This window comes from Bufo gargarizans, chromosome 5, assembly GCF_014858855.1.
Source record: "Bufo gargarizans isolate SCDJY-AF-19 chromosome 5, ASM1485885v1, whole genome shotgun sequence".
Taxonomy (NCBI): Eukaryota; Metazoa; Chordata; class Amphibia; order Anura; family Bufonidae; genus Bufo; species Bufo gargarizans.
The window spans coordinates 208,178,775-208,191,474 of NC_058084.1; the positions used below are offsets into that span (position 1 = coordinate 208,178,775).

The following is a 12,700-nucleotide window of genomic DNA, read 5'->3' on the forward strand; positions in this document are numbered from 1 at the left end:
ATTTTTTTCACCATTTTCCAATAACAAACATGGCAAACAGAATGGTGCCCTTAATAAATACAACTTATACCACACAAAATAAGCCCTCATATTGCTATATGAATCGAATATTAAGAAAGTTATGGTTATTGGAAGGTGGGAAGGAATACATTAAAATGCAAAACCCCAAAATGGGCCGTATACTTGAGGGGTTAAAGAGGGATTTATTAATGTTACAGGGAATTATAAATAAAAGGTTAACTAACTAAAGGACAGGGACAAAGGGGACAAAAGGAAAGAAAGTGCTCAACCAGCTATGTACGTACAGTCATATATATCAAACGTGAGTTCACAATCACACCCACAAACACCCACAACTCTGGCCTTCTCTCCAATCAGAGTCTAGTAGCACAATGAGGGCACCTTGGTTGTAATGATTCTATCTTCCTGTGGATGGCGCTCTTGCACTTAAAATGAGTCCTTTTAGGTTGTCTCCACTACCCCAGGGCCATTGTACAGCATTCCCTAAATGTTTGCTGATACCACAGAGGCAGTCTCTATGACCTTTCAAAACAATAGCTGTCCATCGCACTCACATCTGTATTCTCCATTGGTATAATTAAAAACTTGTTGAAACCAACGGACAGTTCCTATGGCTTTCACAGGGTATACAAGGCAAGCAACACCAACTTGTTGATAACCAAATGGCACCTGAAACAGGTTGCAGTTCATAGTCCTGTAGCTGTTTGTAACTGTATATATTCAATTTCTGATATGTTGAATGTTGTCCATGTCCATGTTTCGCTTCCAAGAGTATTTACTTGAATCCTTCTGTTAACCAGTTATTAATATGTAAACTGGCAAGATGACAGACTATGCAAATGGCAGGGAGAACTGAACCAGTGGAAAATGATGCAAAGAATAACTCTAAATGTTCTGATGCTCATATCAGGGGGGGATAGAGGGGGTAAAGATGGGGATATGTCCAGGTTTAGCTCTGAACCCAGACAACCCCTTTAACTGAATGCAACTACTGTACACAGCAAAATATTTGTGGCAGAAAAACAGCTGTATACCTTCATGCAAATAAAAAGGTAATGTACATGTAGCACTATAGATTTTACATTGAAAATACTAACTGCTAACACCTTGTTTTATCACTCATTCCTTCCCCGATCTCCTAACTGCTGCGGTCATTTACTGTGAAAATTATTGAACTAACAGCTTGTTTTGGACTTGCCATCAATGAATAAACAGTCTCCACAAGGGATCACCAGAATGGTCATAAAAGTCCACTGCCGCTCCATTCAACTGAATGGGACTGCTGGCTAGAAGAAATCTGTATCTAGGTATCTCCATCAGTATCATAGAGTTTAATGGAGTGGTAGGCCACTGGTGCTCCATTCAACTGAATGGGACTGCTGGCTAGAAGAAATCTGTATCTAGGTATCTCCATCAGTATCATAGAGTTTAATGGAGTGGTAGGCCACTGGTGCAATTGTTCAATACATAGTAACAAGGAAAACAAATGAGTAAAGGCGTCAAAGAGGCTGCAAGCAGAGTAAGTTCGCAGAGATAGATGAGTAGCATGAGCTGTTATATTCTCTATTATCATCCACAAAGTGGATGTTATAGAATAGGTGCAACAAAAATCTTCCAGCATGCAGCCCATCTGTGATCTCACAGACAGAATCAAGAATAGAAACCTAGATCCTCTCTCAATTCCAGGTTCTTCAGACCATTTTACTGTAGCTGGAAAAACTCCAGATCAATTATATCAAAAAGTTTATGAAAAATATGTTTACCATAAATGCTGCATTTGGAGAAAGAGTGGGGGAAATAGCAGTGCGTCTTATGGAGCGAATACTAGTGAGCACTTCTAGTATGCAGGAGGCATGGGTAGCGATGAGTGCAGCACTGCCTGTACTCACAGCTCCCTAGTCTTCCTCTAGGCACCACTCTGCACGTGTCCTGGTTGTGTACAGCATCAGGACGTAGTGTGCACACTATGAACTGATGCCGTAAGCAGTCAGGTCACAGTGCAGTGCAGGCGTGGAGAAGACCTGGGAGCAGTAAGTGCAGGAGAGATCGCCAGTGGTGGCGAAGCAGGAGAGGCACTTACCTTGTCTGATGGGGTCTGATCTAAGGTCTAACGCAGAATGGGGATCTCATTTGAGGGCTGATGGGGGTATATCTGATAATCAATGAGGTCTGAGCTGAAGTCTGATTTTAGGTCTGATCTGAGGTCTAATAATGAATGGGGCCCGATTTGAGGTCGGATAAAGATTGGCGCTCTAATCTGTGGCCCGATGAAATTTTGAATTTTTTAAAATTTGTCTCTAAAATCCTAGCTGCGTTTTATGGTCCTGTGTGAAAAATACAGTACTTAAAGGCACAATAATAAAACAAACTGAATTTTGTAAACTTAAGAGACATTTGGGAATTAAAGGCATTTACCTCTCCACTTGTGGAATGTTCCCAACTAAAACAGAAAGCATTAGAAAAGACAAGTTAAACCAAAACAATTTTCTAGTCTTAAGTGTAATATCATAGAAAAAAACAGACTGCACTAAAATCATCCAAAATGTGACAAAGACACGAAGCTAAAAATCACAAACATTGCGGATTCATCTAAAAAAAAAAAAGGGTATTCTGGTTATATAAAGTTATCCCCTATCCTGTGGATAACTAGTAGATCGGTGTGGACATATCCATAGGCTCCTGTTATACAAAATTAGGCTGTTCTTTTGGCCAACGCTGGGCGGCATACAACATTAACGGAACTGCTAAGTTGTCACGATTATGGATATGACAGACATGTATGTTACTAGTGGTCACAGGAAGTGCTGTTAATATTTTTAATGAAAAAAAAAAGCCTTTTATTTCCTTTGCATTCTATTTTATTATTTATATTTTTTGGTATATTACAGCTAGACCACACATACTGCATCTGTGATTTCTGCTCTGGCGACCTCCCTATTTCAACCGAGTCCTTGATAAATGACCAATATTGTCTTAGACAAGTAGATGACAACATTGGCCAAATGAAGAATCACAACATAAAAAGGATTTTCATAGAAAAGAGCATTTTCAGAGATTAGTAAAATGAAATGACGCAACTGCCACATGCAGCCGACTCACTGTCATTGTGAAGTGTACCAATAATGGCAAAAAGGGCATAGCCTGCTGTGTGGGTACATCTGCTGCGTCTGTGTCAAGTGACTAATTCCGCAACACACAGTGAATCTGTAGGAGAGGTAGGGCTTCAAACCATTGAAGATGAATCGGCTCAAGTTATTATCTCCATCTCTACTGCTATTGGCATGCAGCCATTAAAACTCCAATGTTCAAAGGACATCAGATTTGAAAGGCAGAATAAGTTGCACAGCGTGTCAGAAGGCTTAGTAATAGAGTGACTTGACATGCAGGTCAGGAAGAAAGGACAACAGTCAAATTTCCATCCGTTTTCTCTATAAATGTGCAGGGCGTATGTAGAGAGATGATTCCGGACACTTACATTTCCCATGAAGTCACACTCTAAGTGGTATCAGCCAAATGACATTTGTCAGAGCTCTTTTATAGTGGCATATTTGAATCTGCATGCAATTATACTTAAAATTATGATTCTATACAAAGTCGCACAAGGGCGTAAGTATAAATTAAGGAGATGCAATTTTACGGCCTGTACTACGTATGTGAAAAAAGACCAAAGGGGGTCATTGCGACTGTTACCTGCTCACGCCAGGTCTAAAAAAGAGGTGCGGCGTGGGCGGGCCAGCAGGACCGTCTCAGATATCATCCTTTACACCCGTTTTAGGAATAGAAAGTGGTCTGAATCTACGCCAGCAAGGGAGCTAGCGTAGATTTAGACATGCGGTCTAAGAAATGCTGAAGTTATGTAGAGATCGGCGCCTCTACATAAATTCGGCTGCATTCACCGGCAGCTAAAGGGGTATTAAGAGCGGTGTCTAAAATGCTAGTCTTAATAAATGACTCCCATAGATTTTAGCAATACAGTAGCTTTTTGGATCATGCAATATTAGAAATAAACAAATTGATTCATCTCATCACAAGAGTTCTTCGTCTGAGAGGGGCTGCCCCCCTTGGTGAAAAACGTCCCCCATGCCACTTGATTGAAGGAGCTGGACATCTCACCCAGCCCTGATAATCTTGAGACAGTACCAGCATCTGCTTTTTCTTCTGGAGAAGTAATTGTGCATGCACAGCTATACTCTTGGGTAGTGGCACATAAACATTTGCTCATCTCTATGCAATATAGAGTTGCAATGTTTTGCAAATGAAGAAGAAATTTTGCATTCCAGCTCTTTTACAATTTTTTTTTTTTAAGTGCAAGCTAGTGGTTTACAGTAATAACCACCATCATGCAACTTTAAGATGTACTTCAGAAAAATATAAGATACAGACGTGGACAAAATTGTTGGTACCCTTTGGTCAATGAAAGAAAAAGTCACAATGGTCACAGAAATAACTTTAATCTGACAAAAGTAATAATAAATTAAAATTCTATAAATGTTAACCAATGAAAGTCAGACATTGTTTTTCAACCATGCTTCAACAGAATTATGTAAAAAAATAAACTCATGAAACAGGCATGGACAAAAATGATGGTACCCCTAACTTAATATTTTGTTGCGCAACCTTTTGAGGCAATCACTGCAATCAAACGCTTCCTGTAACTGTCAATGAGACATCTGCACCTCTCAGCAGGTATTTTGGCCCACTCCTCATGAGCAAACTGCTCCAGTTGTGTCCGGTTTGAAGGGTGCCTTTTCCAGACTGCATGTTTCAGCTCCTTCCAAAGATGCTCAATAGGATTGAGGTCAGGGCTCATAGAAGGCCACTTTAGAATAGTCCAATTTTTTCCTCTTAGCCATTCTTGGGTGTTTTTAGCGGTGTGTTTTGGGTCATTGTCCTGTTGCAAGACCCATGACCTGCGACTGAGACCAAGCTTTCTGACACTGGCTAGTACATTTCTCTCTAGAATTCCTTGATAGTCTTGAGATTTCATTGTACCCTGCACAGATTCAAGACACCCTGTGCCAGACGCAGCAAAGCAGCCCCAGAACATAACAGAGCCTCCTCCATGTTTCACAGTAGGGACAGTGTTCTTTTCTTGATATGCTTCATTTTTTCGTCTGTGAACATACAGCTGATGTGCCTTGGCAAAAACTTCGATTTTTGTCTCATCTGTCCACAGGACATTCTCCCAGAAGCTTTGTGGCTTGTCAACATGTAGTTTGGCATATTCCAGTCTTGCTTTTTTATGATTCGTTTTCAACAATGGTGTCCTCCTTGGTCGTCTCCCATGTAGTCCACTTTGGCTCAAACAACGACGGATGGTGCGATCTGACACTGATGTTCCTTGAGCATGAAGTTCACCTTGAATCTCTTTAGAAGTCTTTCTAGGCTCTTTTGTTACCATTCGGATTATCCGTCTCTTAGATTTGTCATCAATTTTCCTCCTGCGGCCACGTCCAGGGAGGTTGGCTACAGTCCCATGGATCTTAAACTTATGAATAATATGTGCAACTGTACTCACAGGAACATCTAGTTGCTTGGAGATGGTCTTATAGCCTTTACCTTTAACATGCTTGTCTATAATTTTCTTTCTGATCTCTTGAGACAGCTCTTTCCTTTGCTTCCTCTGGTCCATGTCGAGTGTGGTACACACCATATCACCAAACAACACAGTGATTACCTGGAGCCATATATATAGGCCCAATGGCTGATTACAAGGTTGTAGACACCTGTGATGCTAATTAGTGGACACACCTTGAATTAACATGTCCCTTTGGTCACATTATGTTCTGTGTTTTCTAGGGGTACCATCATTTTTGTCCATGCCTGTTTCATGAGTTTATTTTTTTACATAATTCTGTTGAAGCATGGTTGAAAAACAATGTCTGACTTTCATTGGTTAACATTTATAGAATTTTAATTTATTATTACTTTTGTCAGATTAAAGTTATTTCTGTGACCATTGTGACTTTTTCTTTCATTGACCAAAGGGTACCAACAATTTTGTCCACGTCTGTATGTGGGTACACTTACTGCGTCCGATGACAGGCATAATTGGCACGTGTAAACTCTGCATATCTTGAACTTATTTTTAGGAGATGATATGTGCCAAAGGCTATGTTTAGTTCAGGCTTTTTCATCAAAATGAATTTTTATAAATCGTTTTTCACCCAAAAAAATTACACTTTGTTTCAAAATTGCATACAGTTGCCAAATGAAATTTTTTCTATGTGTTGGATGTCTACTTTCACAGAATAGCAAAGTATAAATCTGGTCATGATAACGCTAAATAAATTGACACAATAAGTGTTTAAATGAAAACAAGACTTGTTTAAGCTATCAAAAGTGCATACAGTTTACACATTTCTCTCATACGTATATCATTAGAAGTTTTTGTGGGAAAATAAAGAAAAATACCTTTCATTATCTTGTCCCCTGGTAGGTCTTTTTTTACTTGATGTAAGAATATCTTTAAATGTCTGAAACAAAATAAAATCAGCAAATCAGGTCATATGAAAACATGTTTAACATCAGTCATGGAAGGTTTCTAATTTTCTCTGCTGTCAAAGGAAATGCATCTTGTATCAAAGTGGAAGTGGAAAATATAAAGTAATTTATATTGTAAGATGATGTGCTATTGCATTTTAACCAGTCCTGGTACCTCAGTACTCTGAATATGTTGAAGAAGAGATAGATAGATAGATAGATAGATAGATAGATACAGTCAGGTCCTTAAATATTGGGACATCGACACAATTCTAACATGTTTGGCTCTATACACCACCACAATGGATTTGAAATGAAATGAACAAGATGTGCTTTGACTGCAGACTATCAGAGCTTTAATTTGAGGGTATTTACAATCAGGTGAACAGTGTAGGAATTACAACAGTTTGCATATGTGCCTCCCACTTGTTAAGGGCCCAAACGTAATGGGACAATTGGCTTCTCAGCTGTTCCATGGCCAGGTATGTGTTATTCCCTCATTATCCCAATTACAATGAGCAGATAAAAGGTCCAGAGTTCATTTCAAGTGTGCTATTTGCATTTGGCATCTGTTGCTGTCAACTCTCAAGATGAGATCCAAAGAGCTGTCACTATCAGTGAAGCAAGCCACCATTAGGCTGTAAAAACAAAACAATCCCATCAGAGTGATAGCAAAAACATTAGGCGTGGCCAAAACAACTGTTTGGAACATTCTTAAAAAGAAGGAACGTACCGGTGAGCTCAGCAACACCAAAAGACAAAAAGTAATGGGACAGAATAATAATCATAAATCAAACTTTAACTTTTTAACACTTGGTTGCAAATCCTTTGCAGTCAATTACAGCCTGAAGTTTGGAACGCATAGACATCACCAGGCGCTGGGTTTCATCCCTGGTGATGCTCTGCCAGGCCTCTACTACAACTGTCTTCAGTTCCTGCTTGTTCTTGTGGCATTTTCCCTTCAGTTTTGTCTTCAGCAAGTGAAATGCATGCTCAATCGGATTCAGGTCAGGTGATTGACTTGGCCATTGCATAACATTACACTTCTTTCCCTTAAAAAACTCTTTGGTTGCTTTTGCAGTATGCTTTGTGAAGCGCCGTCCAATGAGTTCTGAAGCATTTGTCTTAATATTAGCAGATAATATTGCCCAAAACACTTGCTTTTGTCAGCAGTCACATCATCAATAAATACAAGAGAATCGGTTCCATTGACAGCCATACATGCCCACACCATGCCACTACCACCACCATGCTTCACTGATGAGGTGGTATGCTTAGGATCATGAGCAGTTCCTTTACTTCTCCATAAGCTTCTCTTTCCATCACTCTGGTACAAGTTGATATTGGTCTCATCTGTCCATAGGATGTTGTTCCAGAACTGTGAAGGCTTTTTAGATGTTGTTTGGCAAATTGTAATCTGGCCTTCCTATTTTTGAGGCTCACCAATGGTTTACATGATGTGATGTGGTGAACCCTCTGTATTCCCTCTGGTGAAGTCTTCTCTTGACTTTGACACACATACAACCTACCTCCTGGAGAGTGTTCTTGATCTGGCCAACGGTTGTGAAGGGTGTTTTCTTCACCAGGGAAAGAATTATTCAGTCATCCCCACAGTTGTTTTCCGTGGTCTTCAATGTCTTTTGGCGTTGCTGAGCTCACCGGTACGTTTCTTCTTTTTAAGAATGTTCCAAACAGTTGTTTTGGCCACGCCTAATGTTTTTGCTGTCTCTCTGATGGGTTTGTTTAGTTTTTTAGCCTAATGATGGCTTGTTTCACTGATAGTGACAGCTCTTTGGATCTCATCTTGAGAGTTGACAGCAATAGATCCCAAATGCAAATAGCACACTTGAAATGAACTCTGGACCTTTTATCTGCTCATTGTAATTGGGATAATGAGGACCTTTTATCTGCTCATTGTAATTGGGATAATGAGGGAATAACACACACCTGGCCGTGGAACAGCTGAGAAGCCAATTGTCCCATTACGTTTGGGCCCTTAACAAGTGGGAGGCACATATGCAAACTGTTGTAATTCCTACACCGTTCACCTGATTTGGATGTAAATACCCTCAAATTAAAGCTGACAGTCTGTGGTTAAAACACATCTTGTTAGTTTTCATTTCAAATCCATTGTGGTGGTGGATAGAGCCAACATTTTTAGAATTGTGTTGATGTCCCAATATTTATGACTGTAAATAGACATGAGATGATAGATATTTTAGCTTAACTGAGTGTTTATGAGATCTCAGGAAAGTAAAGGTAAGGGCTAGATTTCTGATGAAATTCATGAGAAGAAACAACAAATACAGATATAAAACTGAAGGCTGTAGAAGACAAAATTGTTGAAAATTATTACTAGTGACCAGCTATAAAAATATTTTTTAGCCCAAGATAAGTGCACAGTAAAGTCATTATTATGACCACCAGCTAATAGCCAGAATACCCGCATTGGACAGCAGCTAGATGGGCTGGGAATGACTCAGTAATGTTCTGGTAGGTTGTCACAGGTATCTGGAACCATGCTAACTGCAATGCATCCCACAACTGCTGCAGGGTGCGGGGGGGGGGGGGGGGGGGGGCAGGATTCATAAAGAGAACCTGACAAACGAGGTGGTACCACAGATGCTCAACTGGGTTCAAGTCTGGAGGATTAGAGGGCCTGTGTAGTATCTGGAAGTCTTGGTCATACTCTTCCAACCATTGTCAGACGGCGCTAGCCATGTGACATGTTGCATCTGGAAGGTCCCATACGCCCCAGGAAAGACAACCAGCATGTCTGGGTGTACCCAATCATAAAGGATGGATTTATACCGAAATTGGTTGAGAGTGCCTTCCACATGAATTAGTGAGCCAAGAGAATTCTATGAAAACATTTCCCAGACCATAATGCTTCCATCACCAGCTTGTGTTCTTCCACTAATGGTGTTTTGTTCTCTGATGTTTCTCATTTGTAGTGCCAACATCCATCTGTTCAATGAAGCAGAAAACTTGACTCATCGAAGGGCACAACCCTTTGACAATCAGCAGAGGTCCAATTCGGATATGGCCACAAAAATGTAAGCATTTTCTGCTGGCGTAACTTCGGAACCAGAGGTGCAGTGACTATTCATCTGTTTCAGAACCCCATATGCAGTAGGGTTTGCTGAACTGTTTTAGACGTTTTGTAGCCTCTGGCTTTATCTTGGTGGTGAGCTGTTCTGCTTTAGCATGTTGGTCTGCCCGTGCACACCTTTGTGGTCGACGTTTATCTCTCACATCAATAACGCGTGGATCTCCTCAGTTTCCACACCGCCTATTCGCAATGGTGCCATTTGTCTACTCAGGATGCTTTCATCACATAGACAGTTTACATAATAAAAAACAATAATAAAATAAAAGCAATAATAAAAACTGCCCAAAAACAGGTCCATAGCATTTTAACCCATTCACGCATTGTCATGTACATGTACGTGAGGGAATGCAGCTTTTTGCTGCATCCTTACTTACATGTACGTGATGTGATCGAGCGGGTGCAAGAGTTGCACCCCCCTGATCTGCAGCATGAGTCGGGCTGTTACTGATAGCTGGGCCCCTGCTGCATCTGCCGGCATCGCTGTATTTCTTTCACATGCCGCAGTGAGCATGTGTGGGGTTTACAGAGGGAGGGGGCTCCCTCTGACTCCATCGGCCCCCCGTGCTGCACCGACAGGAGGCTCATGGTTGCCATGGCAGCCCTGATGCCTTACACAGGCATCGGGACCTGCCAGCTACGGAAGCCCAGGAGATCCACCCTGAGGGGATCCAGCCTGGGTCTCCTAGGTAACTGTCAACGTCTTACTGTGTAAGACGCTGACAGTTTAATTCAGTACAATACAGAATGTATTGTACTGAATTGAAATAGGGATCAAACCCTGAAAAGGTTGAAAATTTCAAGTAAACAAAAAAAAAGGCCCCCTTACCATAAAAGTGTTTAAAAAAAATGTATAAATAAAAAAAGACATATTCGGTATCTCCGCATCCGTAATGATGTGCTCTATAAAAATGTCACATAATCTACCGCCTCAGGTGAATGCCGTAAAAAAATAAATAATAACTAAGCAAAAAATGCTATTTTTTTTGTCACCTTACATGACAAAAAGTGTAACTCTAAGCGATCAAAGACATATATGTAACAGTCAAACCGTCATCTCTTACCACAAAAAATGAGTTACTACTTAACACAATTGCCCAAAAGAAAAAAAAAATGGCTTTCAGAAAATGGAGACACTAAAACACGATTTATTTTTCTTCAAAAATGCTTTTATTGTGTAAAACTGAAATAAATGTAACAAAAAGTAGACATATTAGGTATCTCCACATCCGTACGTCCGTAATGACTTGCTCTATAAAAAATATTATATGACCCCTCCCCCCACAGTGAACACCGTAAAAGAAATAACTAACTGTGCCAAAAATGCAATTTTTTTGTCACTTTCATCACAAAAAGTGTAATACCAAGCGATCAAAAAGTCACACACCCCGAAATGGTACCAATCGTCTCTTCCCGCAAAAAATGAGACCCTACCTAAGACAATAGTCCAAAAAATAAAAAAAATATGGCTTTCAGAAAATGGAGACACTAAAACATGATTTTTTTTTCCTTAAAAATGCTTTTAGTGTAAAACTGAAATAAATGTAACAAAAAGTAGACATATTAGGTATCTCCACATCCGTACGTCCGTAATGACTTGCTCTATAAAAAATATTATATGACCCCCCCCCCCTCCAAGGTGAACACTATAAAAAAATAAAAATGCAATGGTCACCTTTCATCTCAAAAAGTGTAATAACAAGAGATCAAATAGTCATATGCAACCCAAAATAGTACCAAACCGTCATCTCTTCCTTCAAAAAAATAAGCCCCATCATAAGAAAATAACCAAAAAAATGAAAAAAATGGCCTTCAGAAAATGGAGATGCTAAAACAAGTTTTTTTTTCCTTTCAAAAATGCTTTTGTGTAAAACTGAAATACATAAAATAGATATATTAGATATTGCCGCGTCTGTAAAAACCTGCTCCATAAAAATATCACATGATCTACTCCCTCAGTTGAACGCTGTAAAAAATAAAAATAAAAAACTGTGCCAAAACTGCAACTTTCTGGTCACCTTGTCCCCAAAAAGTGTCATATTGAATTATCAAAAAATCATATGTACCCAAAAATTGTACCAATAAAAATGTAAGCTGTTCCTGCAAAAAAAAAAAAAAAAAAGAGTCAGAAAAATAAAAGAAATGTAGCTTTCAGAAAATGAAGACAAAAAAAACATTATTTTTGTTTTCAAAAATGCTTTATTATGTAAAACTGAAACAACAACAGAAAAAAAAACATATTTGGTATTGTCACGTCCGTATCAACCTGCTCTATAAAAGCAACACATGATCTATCCTGTCAGATTTCCAGAAAAAAACAAATAATAAAAACTGTGCTGCAACAGCCATTTTTTGTTTAACTTGCCTCACAAAAGCATAATATTGAGCAATCAAAAATCATATGTACCCCAAAATAGTACCAAAAAAACTGTCGCCTCATCCCGTAGTTTACAAAATGGGGTCAGTTTTTGGGAGTTTCTACTCTAGGGGTGCATAAATGTGACATGGCAACTTAAAATGATCCCAGTGAAATCTGCCCTCCAAACCCCTCATGGAGCTCCTTTCGCTCTGCACCCGGCCGTGTACCGAAACAGCAGCTAACGACCATATATGGGGCGTTTCTGTAAACTGCAGAATCAGGGTAATAAATATTGAGTTTTCTTTGGCTGTTAAACCTTGCTGTGTTGCAGAAAAAAATTGATAAAAATGGAAAATCTGCAAAAAAAAGTGAAATTTTGAAATTTCACCTCCATTTTCCTTTCATTCTTGTGGAACACCTAAAGGGTTAACACATTTTGTAAAGTCAGTTTTGAATAACTTGAAGGGTGTAGTTTCTAAAATGTATGGGTTATTTATGGGTGGCTTCTACTATGTAAGCCCCACAAAGTCGCTTCATAACTGAACTGGTCCTTAAAGTGGGTTTTGGAAATTTTCTTAAAAATTTTAAGAATTGCTTCTAAAATTCTAAGCCTTCTAACGTCCTAAAAAAAATAAAATGACGTTTACAAAATGATGCCAACGTGAAGTAGACATCTGGGAAATATACAGTAACAACTATCTTATTGTAATGGGGAGCCGAAGGCGCAC

The 12,700-nt window shown here is 39.4% G+C and overlaps 1 protein-coding gene across 2 annotated transcripts in view; it reads right to left on the reverse strand.

Moving 5' to 3' along the window:
* The window catches only part of DPY19L1 (dpy-19 like C-mannosyltransferase 1), a 157,286-nt gene that overhangs the window by 19,277 nt on the left and 125,309 nt on the right, over positions 1 to 12,700 (reverse strand). For both annotated transcript variants that reach the window (XM_044293629.1, XM_044293628.1), the window contains 2 exons: positions 6,436 to 6,497; positions 2,437 to 2,461 (listed from right to left, as the gene is read on the reverse strand). In XM_044293629.1, coding sequence (XP_044149564.1) covers positions 2,437 to 2,461; positions 6,436 to 6,497 — 87 coding nt within the window. The remainder of the gene's footprint in view (positions 1 to 2,436; positions 2,462 to 6,435; positions 6,498 to 12,700) is intronic.